Source organism: Anas platyrhynchos, chromosome 15 (assembly GCF_047663525.1).
Source record: "Anas platyrhynchos isolate ZD024472 breed Pekin duck chromosome 15, IASCAAS_PekinDuck_T2T, whole genome shotgun sequence".
In the NCBI taxonomy this organism is placed as follows: Eukaryota; Metazoa; Chordata; class Aves; order Anseriformes; family Anatidae; genus Anas; species Anas platyrhynchos.
In genome coordinates this window covers 8,698,221-8,712,949 of record NC_092601.1, presented here as the reverse complement: position 1 = coordinate 8,712,949, position 14,729 = coordinate 8,698,221, and the positions used below count along the sequence as shown (strand labels likewise).

Sequence of the window (14,729 nt, the reverse complement as noted above, 5' to 3'; positions counted from 1 at the left end):
GAGATCAAGATTCAAGTTGCACAAACTAAATCTTTGAATTCTTCATCACATTCTGGAAAGTATACACCTGTAATGTTCTTCTAATGTAATTACAAGTCGTTTCCTTCAAAAGAAAAGGCTAAAAATGAAATGGAATATAATTTTCTTTTTTTTTTTTTTTGATGTTTATATCATGTTGAAAGCTTACCTTTGGTCAAAAGCAAAGCAAAGAAAGGGTCATCTCAAAAGAACAGATGCTAAGGGACACAGATATCAAGACGGATAAAGTTTTGGGGCCTGAGTCCAAAAAGCTTATCTTGCAGAGTTGGACTACAGGTAAGCCTGCACCACAAAAAGGAGTGATTTCTTTTTGCCCATTTTCTTTAATAATCTTACTTGCATATTTCTTACTAATCAAAGGCATGCAGCAATCTCTTCTGTTAGTCCATTCAAGATCTGTAATACCTTTGAGTTTTCTTTTGGAAAAATATACTGTACAGACACATTTAGATACAAATCTGTGCTAACACTGTAGGTTAACTTAAGAGACCAGTGACCTATTTCTGAGGAGAAAAGTTTCAAACAAATAGTACACAGCAAACTACACAGGACTTCTTTTATAAATTTTAAGGCCAGAGTAACAGTCTAGTCTTGGAGATCCAAGACTCAGAAAAAGAGCTCAAGCACCTGATTCTCAGAGAAGTAAAGGCTAAAACTCAGTTTTAAGGCTGTGCATGCAGCCTCTTAGAGAAAACCAAAGTAATGAATACTTCTTGGTTACTGACAGCACTGTATCCACACTGAGCTCCCATGAAGAGCACTGGCCAAGATGTACAGGGATAGATTTACGTATGTAATCTATGCTGCAATCACTGCCTTACTACCCTTGGTCCTCTGTGCAGAACCAGGAAACTGTGAGAATACTGGTGGGATCAAGACCACAAGATGCTTTTGTCACCTTTGATTCAAGTAACATTAAAAGAATCCTACTTTCAAAAATAAACACACCTCCCAAGCAGAAGAGAGAGTGTGGAAAATAAAAGGCTTGTATTAAGTACCCAAGAAAAACTCAGTTTTCATACACGTACTTTTTTTGCGGGGCTGAGATGGTGATGTGGATTGTGAAGTGGTTCCATTAGTGCCACTTTCCTCTTCCTCCTTAACATCTACTTTTATTTCAGGCTTCTTTTCTTCTATTTCCATTGGCTCTTGTTTCAGTTCTGTTCCATCTGTTTCTTCTTTTGTTTGTGAAGATCCTTGTAAATCCTCCTCCACCTTAAGAAAGGATGCAACAAGATGTACTGTTACATCTATGACTCAAACTTCAGTCATTCAAAATATTAGCTTTTGAGATCGTCAAAGCACTCTCCATCCATGGCTGTCCTCAGGACAGTTACTTTCCAGAAACTACCCTCTTCTCGCCCCTTAGCTCACCAATTCAGACACATTATTAAGTGCTTTTATATCTATCACTGCTTTCAGTTAAGCTGTATAGAATCTCATTTACCTCAGTCTTAGCTTCCACTTGTGTCTCACTAGTCTCTGGCTCAGTTTCTTCAGTTTTAACTTCTGATTTGCTTTCTAGCATTGGTGCATCTGGTCCTAGTTGCTGGGAATTCGTATCAGCACTAGCAACTGAGGCAGGGGTGGGGACCCTGTTATCAATACTAGCTGCTGCCTGGGATAGCTGTTGTAAAAACAGTACAAAAGAAAGACACTGCATATATAGAAATATTTTCCTTTACTAAAAAATGAACAGCACAAAAAAGACATGAGATGATATTCTAAAACAGTGCAGAACATGGATATAGGAGCTCACTGTAGTCAAGTTGCTATAGAACACATTCAGTAACTCTGTATTACAGAGGAGAAGCCAAGGAAGAATTCTGCCCCAAAGAGGCTTCTTTTACAGAGAAAACACCTGCCCAGTAAAACATGGTACATTCCTTGACATGTGCATTCCTCCTTACTAAAACTTAAAAGAAAAAAACCTATGCAAATTGCATGTTCAGGAAAGACTGACTGTGATCAAGGCCAAATATAATATTAGGCCTGTTATTCCTCATCTTTCCACACTTTGCTGCCATTTTTACTTTGAGCAGTTTGAAGTCATTCATTATGCCCCCCTCCTTCAAACAATGCCAAGAACATCTGAATGCACATTTTTACACATCTAAATAATGCCCCCTTTGCTCTAAAGTAGAAGCTATTATTGACAACCATATAAAGTACAGGCTCTAAACATTCACAACATGGTGCTATACATAGGGAGGACTCATGTGGAACACCACTACACGAGAAAAAAACGCAACTCTCTGGTACTTACTGGAGTGCCAGGTGGCTGTGCCTGCACAGATGTTGGCTGCTGCTGGGGTGGCTGCGGGGTTGGCACAGACTGGGGCTGAACTGGGGTCTGAGGCTGCGGGGTAACTTGAGCCTGTGCTGCAGTCTGCCCTGTAGGTGTGCTTTGTGTCTGTGTTGCGTTTGGAACAGAACCCGGGGTCGGTGTAGGGGTTTGTCCTGAAGATGAGACTGGTGTTGATGGCTGAGTGGGTGCTGCTGGTTGAGGAGGAGTCATTCCAGTTGGTGTTTGGTGCTGAATAGGTGGCATCCCAGCAGCAGTGGACACAGGTGGCGTAGTCTGATGTAGAGGTGGCTGGGTCACTGGTGGACATAGCTGACCACTCTGTGGTCCTAGCATGTTCATGGAGTTGGGAAGAGCAGCACTGGGAACCTGCCCCTGCTAGAGGGAGAGAGAACCTCTTAAGAGACATGTTACTCCCCAGACTCTGGGAATCACACCCACCCTTTAAGTCACAGTACTGAAGTCATCTTTAAAACAAGTCTTAATATGCAATCACCTTAAAACAAGTGTTGCTACTGCGGATAACTATGCTCTGACTTCTCCGATCATTTTTATCAGCTCTCAGTCAAAGACCTTGCTCCTAGACCTAGATGTGCCTCACGTATCGTTTTACTTGAATACTACTGGCACAGAAAGGGAATCCTCGCGATCTCTGAGTAAAACAGAAACCTGCAGGCAGGCAAACTCTAAATCATACCATTAGCTGGGCAAAGTTCAGACTTTGCATACAAAATGGTTTCAAGCAAATACACATTTTAAGCCAGGACTCTCTAGCAGCCCTGCTCTGGAAAGCAGCTCAACATTTTTAATGCCTGCTCTATCGCACAGTGCAAGACTTAAGGTGGGTGTTTTTGTTGTTGTTGTTGTTGTTTTTTTGTTTTTTTTCCTTTGATCTTTTAAATTCCAATTAGACTAACACAGATGCTGAAGGAAATGGTGGATCTGTTTTTTCAGACCAGCAACAATAGAGTATACTGGACATACACAGACTTTTAAACTGTTTTACTAAAAACTGCATCAAATAATTAGTGATAAAAAAAAGAACACTACCCTCAGATGTGCATTTTGCTCTTAGAAATCCTTATCAACCAGTAATTTCCTGCAGATGAGATTTCAAATTTAAAACTTGCTTCTATATTGCCTGCATATAGTCAGTTTTAAGAAATTAAATGCATTAGGATTTTTTTTTCTATTACAAAAGTGGTAAAATGACCAAACCAGTGTGTAAGAAATTGATTATTTTCAGGATGGAGTATGTAAAAACCTTGACTTGACATAGATCCGATTAGGAGGGCTAAGTTGTCTCTCATTTGAAGATTGGGCTGTACTAGAGAACTGCGGAGGCCCCAGCTAACCTACTTTACTTGAACAGTGAGCTAAAAAAAAACACAAAAAACCGAGCATCTCCCTGCAGAAATGCATATACCTTGTCATCATAAACAGCTGTTACTTCACTGACCACTACTGCAACAAAAAAGCCTACCTGTTAGAAAACATTTTCTGCTCAGAAGTGGGGTTACAAATTTAGAAATATTTTCCCCAACCACTTTATTGTAATTCTTGATTTAAAGTTGGCTAATAAGGTCCACACAAAAGCAAAAGCATATGCTCATAAATGCCCCATAAACTAACTTTTGATCTCCCTAAAAATCTCATCAGCATGCATTTTTTAGAATTTACACCAGAAATTACAAGGCATCGACCCCCAAGTTAGTATATGTAGGTATGTTTATATAAACCTATTCGGAGTTCACAGAGAAAGAAGGCATAACTCAGGATTCCTTGAAGTTAGGAGTGACTACAATAAGCAATGCATATAAAGATACACCAACAAAATAAATCAGACCAAAATAATTAAGAGTATTTAACCTAAGTATTAGAAAACATATCTTACCTGTGCCACCCCTGCCTGGGCTGTTGACTGACCCATGCCTACATTGTTCACATTCATTGCCCCACCAGGTGCTGGAAACTGATTCTGGGGCAGAAATTGGTTCTGGGTAGGAGCCTGACCCATCATGTTGTTGGAATGAGCTCCCATCATGTTCTGTGGCTGAGGCATTCGGGAAGGAGACATTGCCATCTGAAAATTAACACCCAAATTAAAGCTATTAACTTTTATTATCATGTAGCAAGGCAAAGGAAAATACCCTCAAAGTAATCAGCCCAAAGACAGGACAAAAACAAAGGGCAAAACTGTCTTCAGTAAAGAAAATGGAAGTGGGCATAGGCATATAACATTAGAGTTTTTTTCCATGGTATTCGTGGGGGAGTTATTTTTATGCATCTAATATTCAAACTATACTAAGACGCTTTTCTCAAGAATAAAAACATGTTTTCATGGAAGAATAAAGAAAGCATATATACTGTACAGACACAGGTTCCTGAAAAAACTATGCTCTTCCATAGACGGCTGGAGAATATTGCAACTCTGGCATCTATCTCTCTAAAGACTCTTTTTTAAACACACAAATAGTGAAAACAGATACCTCAAAGGAATCCTGACAGGCTCGGTACATTTCTATGAAATTATCCTACAATTTACAGCACTATTCTATGACATGGCCTTTTCAGAACAGCTTTAACACCGCTAAATGTAATCAACCAATTTTGAGAAGAACTTGATAGCAAGAAGTACGAACCGCAGGAACAGCGCCCATGTTGTTCATTTGTACAGGATGGTTCATTGGAGAAGCTGCACGGGGTCCCATGGGTGCTTGTGGCATCTGTACATTCCCTATGGACATGGGGTTAAACTGATTCATTCCTGCAAATGCACCCCCAAAACAACTCATTAGGAACAAGTCATCAGAACTTATCTACGTATACTCTAACATTCACATTTATTACGACTAAAATGTAACCACCCAACATGTTTAATGTTGAAGGAACGTGTCAATGTTCCTTTAATGTTGCTCAAATTACTTGGCTTAAGAGAGAAATCAGGATGCAAAATTTTGAGAAGAATGTCAGTTAAGGGGAATACAACTTTTGGTGTCTAAAAAAAAAAAAAACAACCAAAAATGCAGAAGACAAAGAGAGCGGATGATCTGTACAGACAAGATGTTATATATAAATAACACCAAAGGATCATTTATTGAAATAAAATAATTGTGGATACTCTCTTGGGGGAAGCTGAAGCATGTAAGTGTAGCCCACAGCATCCTAAATCCGTGATGTTGATAGCACTGTTGGTGCTATCAACAAGCTAGAACGCCTTTTTAATTCATTTTGCATGAGAAACCAAGAGGGTATCTATCATTAGTTACACGGATTCTAGGATGTGCAGGATTAATGTGCTAAATTTGCAGCTACAGGTATATATTGGGATAATTACCTGATAAAAACATGCTAATATCCCCCCCCTCCAATTAACTTATTTTAAAGGACTAATTATCCACAGTATTCATCCTCTTTTTGAAATGACTGAATTACTTCCCAGGTGCTAGCAAAGTGTCTAGTATGTGCAGGATAGGCACTGAGACAGCTCCCATCACAAAGCAACAACAAAGAATGATGCTGAAAAAAGGGAGACCCAGTAGTCACCCCCCCACGACTCGATGAGAAAAAGCAGACAATCCGTTTTTTCCCCTACTGATTTACATTGCACCCACAATCAAGAGAATAAGACATAGATACCTTGAGAAACCTGCATACGACTTATAGGCACGGTTGGCATGGACATAGGCCCATCTGCAACAAAAACAAGAATGGATAAAGAAAGTTTAACATATGAACTTGAGATTAGCCTAAGCGCACAAGGACACAAATTGTGTGGGGCTATAGCCAAAGGAAAAAAATTAAAATAAAAAGCAAAAAAAAAGCTGTTGTCCCTCTTTCTGTTTTCCCTGGCTGCTCTCACCCCCACGCAGAAGCACTTACTGGGAGGCCTCACGGGCTGTGCCTGGCCCATGGCAGCAGCAACCTGTGGGATGCCAGGGGGCTGAGGTCCCGGTGTCTGTAAGGCTGGCTGATTTCCCAAGATCCCTTGTTTATGTAGACGAGACCTCCGCTTCTCTTCCAGCTCCTTTTGTATCTTATAGATTTTCTCCGCTAATAAGTGATAGTATTCATCCTACAAAAGAAGGATAACACTCAACATCAAGCATAAGAAAGCAATGACCAAACTCATGCATTCTACTTTTTTTTTTTTTAATATGCACCTGCCTATTTCGACAAGAGCTATTTCTTTTCAAAATTCTGTAAAATTGAGACAGTCTCATCACTGCTTCAATGCAGATAAGCAAAACCAAGCTTCCAGAAAACACACGAGACTTGGCTTTATGACTATTCACCCCATCTACGCCGTGTAGATTAGCAGACAAAGCAGAAGACTGCAGCTTCTCTGTTGCTTGGACAAAAAACAACAGGAAGCTGTGATTTAGTTTCTAAGCGTTAATGATTTTTAAATGATGTTTTCATAAAAGCATTTCAACTAATCCAGAGACAAAAGAAAAGATATCCCCAGAAATAAAGTCATTCTATGTGAACTTCAGGAGACAGGTGTTAAGGACAGATCAATTTTTAAATAATGACAGGAGCCACTTTTCCTAAAGAGTCTGACTACCAACAGTCATTGCAGGCAATAAACAAAAACAAACAAAACCCCAGAGAAATGGAAGGAATCAGTGAAAAATAGTCCACAGGCACAGACAACTAAACACTACATCTGTGCAAGACAAGAAATCCATTTTACTCAATACACATTGACAACAGATCAAATAAGGCAGTCACAGTGCACAGCAAGGGAGACAATTTTGCTTGCCAGCAATTGCTGGACACATCTGCAAAGTGTGTGAGATTAGGCACCTGCTAAAGACAAAAAAAAAAAAAAAACAACAAAAACCACCAACAACTCACAACAACAAAAAAATACAAAACCCCAAGCCAACATTTATTTTGTGGGGTCACCAGTGCTCTTTAACCCAGTGTTAGAGGGAGCAAAGGTTGAGTGATACTTGCCCCACAATCATTTCAAACTGGACTAAAATTTGTTACAGCACCATCTGGTTCACTTCAGAAAACCAGGGTGAGATGGGTATCCCTCACGAGTCTTGTTAAGAAAGCCCAGTGTTATAATACAGAGCTTTGTTTCTAGGTCACCTCCCTCCTCCAAACATCTCAAAAATCCATCAATACAGGCGCTTTCCACTGTAGACACTTTCCACTGACCAGCTTCAAGGTGCTAAAGCCCCACCTCTTTTCCTGCTCCAGAAACTTCACTTACAAGTTCCTATTAATAAATTTAAGATTGTGCTACTTCCACATTGCAAAGATTCCTGAAAAAATACTGTATTTACAAGGAGAGCATATTAATAAGCAGTTTGACACCTCATACTAATCTGTTTTTCAATGTCAAAGTAGAAGTGATGCTTCTCAAAAAGGATGCAATTCCACATGGAATCATTTAGAATGTCTTAACTACTCCCTTCTTCCAAATTTGCTGCTTCGGAGCCAAATAAATTAGATGAATTCTTATAATGGAAATCTCTGGCAACAAGGCTCTGACAGCTGTTTTCAGTGGTGAAGAGAAGATGCTTCTGAGTATTTGTCTGGCACAGAGGTCAGAAAGTATCTAATTTTATAACCAGAAGTCTACTACTCTCATTCGTACATATGGAGATGTTTATGTACACCTATGAAATGATCTCTGAAGTTGTTCTGTAAACCTACCGGGGTGCTCAAGGGTGATCACACTCAAAATCTTCCTTGCTAAACAACCACTGGGTAGCCACAAGGAGGACACGATATTGCCACTGACTGATGCTGACGCAGCAGCAGCATTACAAGTACAGCCACTGCCTATAGAAAACAAAACTTGCTTCTATCTTCAGCTCTTCTGGGAGCTAATCTGAGAGAAGTATCACCCGTAACGCTGCTGATTGCTCTTTAGGTAACCCGTATCCAAAGAAAGGACCTCAAGCTTCTGATCAGGTAAGATCTCATTAGCTATCAGTACTGGTACTACTAACACAGCCTTAACCCGATGACAACTTCCAGGGAGTGGTTCCTTTAAGGTGGAAGCACTACAGTGACATAAAGAAATAGTATGCTCTGTGTCAATCAACAGGGTTTTGTTCTCTGAGTAACACAGATTTGAGCTGACACCTCACTGTAGACAAAGAATTCATGAACAGGTAATTCTGTCTTGTTTCCCATGCACAGGATAAACACAGGCAAACTGATTTCTTATTCTGTTGAGACTTGAAACTGCTATTTGTCTTAGCCAAATCACTCTCAGTGCTGCTGAGTAGCAGAGAAATTATTCCAACACTGCAGGTAAGAGGTAAGCAGTTTAACAGGACTGAGTCCTAGACAAAACCTCCAATGGTAAAGAGGCATTAAAACAACCACCTACGCAGACTTCCATAAAGGAGAAAGTCAGTAAGGGAAACATCAAGAACTCTAAAGTCTAATGCATGTCAATCAGATTTTCGGGAGGGAATGCAAACAGGGCTAGGACTAAGTTGTCTTGTTTTCACAGACCTGAAGGAGACAAATTAGTTCAAAGTGATGTTAACCAGACAGTATGGGACTACACAAATGCTGTTACAGAAGATAGCATGACTTTCTTCATCAATAGAACAGTGAAATTATTCTCTGTGGTTGGTTTTCATTATGCTTATAAGACTTGTGATACTACAAGCTCTTGAACATATGCTGAATACCCAGGCTGAATCAACATACCCTACTGTTGGCAGATTCATACATATCTCCTTCAACTTTCCTTGCATAAGCCACCAAGTTCTCCATGCGGCGATCCTTCAGTGCTGCTGGATCAGGAGTGGGGAAGATGGCTTGGACACTAAAATAGATGAGAAAGAATAAACAAAAAATTATTCAGAGAAAAATTAATGACACTATGCAGCTTTATAATCTTTACTCTGCATATTCCCTTGCACAGAGATGTAAACGTTTATCAAAATTGTTTAAGAAAATCTATATTCTACTACTCCCCACAAGATTAAAGCACATTTAGTGGTGAGAGAATGTGAGGTTTGGCTGTCTAGAATCTAAATACTTCTGTTTAGCACAGCAGAACAAGTTTACTAGCCATATGAACTGCCTACCTCACCCCTTAATGAACAAAAGGAACGAACTGAAGAAGGGGGTTAAAGACAGTGGCTCGTTCTCAATGCAACAGCGTCAAGAAAACCACTACCAATAACCTCCTCCTCAACAATTTTTCAGCTTGATAATAGAACTACAATATTGAAATTCTTTAAAAATATTCAGGAAAAAATGTGGTCTTGGTGAATACTTACAGTTTATGCACTAAATGATTGCGCAGGTCCTGAGTGACATGTTCATGCCATGCTTTCCTTACCCCGGTACTAGAAGGAGGTGCAGCCGTTGGCATTGAGCTGAGGTTTCCAACATTGCCAGTATTTGTGCCATCATTCATTAGTGGGCTAAAGCAAAAAAGAAAATGGACTGTTAAGAGTACAATAATGCAAAGTTTGGTGGTATGTTTGATGCCTGAAGTAGTTTTTAAGATATTGTTTTAATCAATTCTAGGTATTGCATCAAACATTCTATAAGTGAAATTCTGATATCAACAAGTTATAGAGCATATAGCAGCAAAGCTCAGGAGACAAGATAAAGAATCACAACTGTTAAGGTATTTGTGCATTTAAAAATACAAAATACTCTTCCTTTGGGAATTCCTTTAAAAACTACTAGATATTCCGGAAATCTCTTGGGGGACAAAGTGGTAGCTGTAGAATTGAAACAGTAAAGAAGAGTGTAGCTAAAGATGTTACTGATCATTTCAAGCAGCAATACAATTAGTTTTTCAAGTATTCTCTTTATTTACATTCATAAAGTATGTAAATAGATGTTTAAATGAGCAAGAATGAAAATGTGTGCATTACTTATTTGTCCCAAGGGATGTTGGAAGAGCAGTTTCAGAAATTAGACTAGCTTGCTGGTCTGTTGTTATTCCTCCTGTGGGAAGGTTCATCTGGTTGGCTCCTTTGGGATAAAATTAAACATCATTGGTACCCTGTTCACAATTTTGACAATAAAAACACAAAACTACACTTTACGGATACAGTTCGTTAAGAAAAGAAACCTTGTGTCAGATATGTATCGTTGTAATAGTATCTACCATGGTGCACATAGACATAGCTACTTCATAAGCTAATTTCAGTATAAACATTTTTTCCTAGAAAAAAATCAGTCTATGAAAACTTAAAGTTCACAAACTCTTGCTACTAGTTCTGTAAGGTAAAAAGATAATAGCAATTAGGTTCCTGAAATAAAGCTAGCATTTGAGACAGAGTAGTCTGCCAGAAAAGGTGGAGTACTTGTTAAACAAACCAAAACCCTGACGGAATTCTATTCAATCACCTTAGAAAACAAGAAGCTATGGACTGTATTCTAGAAGGAACTAAAACTACCACCATTTGCCAGAAGAAATATATACAAAGCTTTCTAATATTCAGATGTAAATGAACAATAGTGTATATACTTTATCATTTTAAGTTATTAATCAACATGAACAGAAAGCCACTAGTCTAATATTGTTTGTCCTAAAAATTCCATAGTTTGGTTTATTTAAACACCTTACTTTCTTGGTATTTTTTCCACTTACCCAAAGCATTAATGGTCCTCATTTGCTGGTGAGCCTGAGGCTGTGCCGCTTGTTGGCCTTGTACCTGGGGCTGCAACTGTGTTTGGGGCTGGTTGCCATATGGGAGTCCAAGAGCAGCGTAGGCTCGTTGCATGGAGCTGGGGTCAATCGGATTAGGATTACTTAGCGATGGATTATTCTGCTGGCCTGTTCCAACAGAACCGATGGAATTCTGCATTCCACCAGCTGGAGACCCTAAAAGGGCTATAAAAAGAAAGGATAATAGAAAATTGAAAATCTATAAGGACAATCAAAAACATGATCCCCAAAATCAACAGAACATGCATATAGTTATATGGTATGTATTTGTGTGCCAAAGGACTGAATGACACCTGAGATGCCAAGTGTAAAACTCAGTCTTTTATTCTACAGGACAGAAACCACAACAGCAACTAATACATACAGTCCAAAAAAGTGCTGTAAATTTTAGGCAGATAAGCCCATAATTACCACAATATACACAAAGTACAGGCTCCAATATAAGGTTAAACAGTGTACTTGGAACTGTCTACAAGGAAAAAAAGATTAATTCCTCTACTTCTTTCCTTCCCACCAATCCCATTTTAGGTCAAAATATTTGGCTCCATCCAGAACAGAGATCTTGAATTCAGGATCAGCACAAATACTGCGTCCTTGGACACAAAGGTAATATTGAAGTTCTGCTGGTAGGAATTTTTATTCTGCATAGTTGCTAAATGAATCCTCTGAAGGCCAAAGAATTTAGCCTAAAACCCAAGTGAGAGAGATGAAGAGCCCCGATAGGCTTCTGTACGAACAGAATCTGAAACAATCTGGAAACTCAGAAAGGGGATGAGTCTGCTGCAGGCTTTGGTAAATGATTTAGATAATGATATTTAGGTACTCATTAACCTACATGACCACGTGACCACTCTCACCACACAGATGTATGGAAGAGTCATTTCTATTTTAGACAGGAAATGGAAACTATAGGGAAAAGTAGTTTTAATAAAACAGAACTGAATAAAAATCTGTATTCCAGTCCTCATTTTAGCTGCCACTCCAAGTAATAACATGTTCCACAGCACATGACACACAGAGAATATCCTTCACTATGGAGACACTGCACTCTGCTAACTGAGGCTCTGGTCAAAGTAATACTTCACATTACCCCCCCCCCCAAGTAATTAGACATGTAATGTGCGCTACAAATTTGTGACCTAACTATAGCAACAATGATAGCTTTTGATATAGCAACAATTTTAGAAAAAAAAACATTGAGAGGCACAAAGTTAGGAAAAAAAAAGTTGGGCAAACAGGTCTGAGACACTAACAGCATTGAAGGCTTTCTGCAACCCTTCCCACTATGGAAACTGAGAGAATGACTGAAAGAAATGCACACACTTTCAGCTTCTGTCTGAGACAGAAAATACAAATAAAACAAACCCCACAGACATCAGAGTCCAGACTTTTCCCTCCATGGATGGGAATTCAATGCCATCTCATCTGCTGAAGAACTCCAAAAACTGTCCCAGATGCCCCTCAGTTACAAACAAAAATCCCCACAGAAGACCCCCCCAGCTTTTCCCCCCATGTATTTCCATGGCATTTTGAATGCCGGCTCTACCACGGAAGTAGGCATACTTATACTTTGCGGACACACACCTAGCTTGTGAACTCACTGATCATTTTCAATTGAGTTTAAAAACAGACAGAAATTTGACTGATGTCTACTACATTTAAGGGAAAGTTCAATAAAAGAGAATGAGTGTGTGAATTCGCAAGTGATGGAAAAAAAGCAGCATGAGCACAACCCTCAGACTCTGAAGAACCTACTCTGGCCAAAAACCCGAGAGCTTCAGCCCCGAGGAAGGCTCCAGCCTTCCCCCCTCCCTCCATCCCTCTCCCAGGCAGGCTCCCCGGTGCTGTGAGGCCCTGACACCAAACCCTTCCCTGCAGTTAGCCTGTGCAAGAGAAGGGGTCACTCCCCTCCACCACTATGTGCCATCGCTATCACTGTACCTATCACAAACAAGTCAACTGATCACAACACCTCTGTTCTTTGGGAAATAGGAACTCATTAGCTCTGACATGCATTAGCTACTTATGTTTTCTGGCAGGACCAGGTTCTTGAAACCCAGCGCAGGCAGAGAGGATGCTCTGTTTATTCAGAAAAACCTTCCTGAAGGAGCTCAGTTTAATACTTCCATAAGGTCTTCTGCCAAAGAACCCAAAATGAACTCTCTCTCTCCAGGATTTCTCCATCTCTGACACACAAAATTGTTTAGTCCTGTTGGATTTGCACATACACTCTGGGCTCATGCAACGTAAAGAAAGATGCCTTTACACTAGTGCAAGCCCAGAAATAGGGAGCCTCTAAAAGAGTGTTAAATAGCACAAAACTTGTGCCACTTTGGAATCCACGAGGTTTCAGAGGCTGTTGCGGATTGCTTCAGGAGATAATAAAAACTTCAGCTTTTAAAGAAAAGATGAGAGTTCTCCCGAACAGCTATGACAAAAACCACATATGCTTTCCATGTTGGTTGTAAATCAAAGGCAAATCTCTGTGGATATGGCAGAATGACCACAGACGAAGCTGGAGTTTGTGAACAGGAAAAAGGCTTCTAGTCACCACACCAAGGTTAGCCAAGTGTTTCACCATTCCTCGTGCTCATCCACAGAAAGAAAACCAACCTGGCATTGATTGTTGGAAATAAAACACCCCCCTGGCAACAAGACATCACTCCAAGCTGCGGGAGGTAAGCAGAGGCAGGTGAGGGAGGTAAGCCCAGGCAATTTGAAAAGACTAATGATCTCCAAGAAGTTCCACATGTGTGCACATACCTACTCAAGCAAGCAAAACTCCCAAAAGTTGGTAAACAGCCAAATGTTACCTTAATCTGAAATAGCTTACTACAGGACTTACTACTACAGACTAGATGCTTACAAGTAGCGGTACACACACAGCGCGGACAGAAGTGGCTCTGTCTGGTGTCAGCTTTTCTCTACGTTGTAACTCACTAACAGACTGTACTGAGTCTTTTCACAAAATAAGAAATCTGATTTTAAAGGGGTTTTCTCTATTTTCATTATTTTGTTTTCATACAAATGCATGACAGGATCTCAATCTGTCCCACAAGAAAACAGAGGAAGATGGTATTAAATTCTATACTGGACAGATCAAGTGGAAATGCAGTCCTCTTTCTATGGCAGATACCAGAGGAAATCAAGTCAATTAAAATAATTACAGGATTGAAACACACAGGAGTTATCAAACTGGCCTACTTACTACATGGAGCAATGTCTAGTATGATTTTTCATTAACTGATGTTTCAGACATTGGTAAGTTCATATGAGAAACTGTACAAGCATAGACAGGGCTGTACAGAACTGGTCACTTTCTACATCCTTTCAAAAACAATTAAGCTTCATAGCTTCTGTTACAAACTCCTGTGTTTATATATTTTAAGAGTGAAAGTTCAAACTAGCAGAAGTTAAGCAGCTTCAGAACTTCCTGAACAGGCTGATTATACCCCTCCTGGGTACATGCATTAGGATGTAATTGAAACGATCAAGCACTATCTATAGGACCCTGTTTCAGTGTGCAAAGCAGATGATGCTGACTTAACGTAACTGCCTGTATGCTTTATAGAGGCAGGTGAATAGCATTTATTTTACAGACAGGCTCCAACTGCCAGAATAACCATGAATACCCAGCGCTTCTCTAATCCAACCACCTCGTTGGAAGCAATATATTAATACATGGGAGAAGTCTGTTCTACAGCGTTTGTT

General features: G+C 39.7%; 1 protein-coding gene across 11 annotated transcripts in view; it reads right to left on the bottom strand.

Annotated features, from left to right (window-relative positions):
- The window catches only part of CREBBP (CREB binding protein), a 91,060-nt gene that overhangs the window by 28,871 nt on the left and 47,460 nt on the right, over nt 1–14,729 (bottom strand). For 4 of the 11 annotated variants that reach the window (XM_072024004.1, XM_072024006.1, XM_072024009.1 and 1 more), the window contains 11 exons: nt 10,941–11,183; nt 10,219–10,318; nt 9,610–9,756; nt 9,032–9,149; nt 6,227–6,419; nt 5,984–6,037; nt 4,987–5,111; nt 4,239–4,427; nt 2,306–2,722; nt 1,487–1,666; nt 1,068–1,254 (listed from right to left, as the gene is read on the bottom strand). In XM_072024004.1, the coding sequence (XP_071880105.1) occupies nt 1,068–1,254; nt 1,487–1,666; nt 2,306–2,722; nt 4,239–4,427; nt 4,987–5,111; nt 5,984–6,037; nt 6,227–6,419; nt 9,032–9,149; nt 9,610–9,756; nt 10,219–10,318; nt 10,941–11,183 (1,953 nt within the window). The remainder of the gene's footprint in view (nt 1–1,067; nt 1,255–1,486; nt 1,667–2,305; nt 2,723–4,238; nt 4,428–4,986; nt 5,112–5,983; nt 6,038–6,226; nt 6,420–9,031; nt 9,150–9,609; nt 9,757–10,218; nt 10,319–10,940; nt 11,184–14,729) is intronic. The other 7 variants (XM_072024010.1, XM_072024011.1, XM_072024013.1 and 4 more) reach the window with 4 other exon arrangements.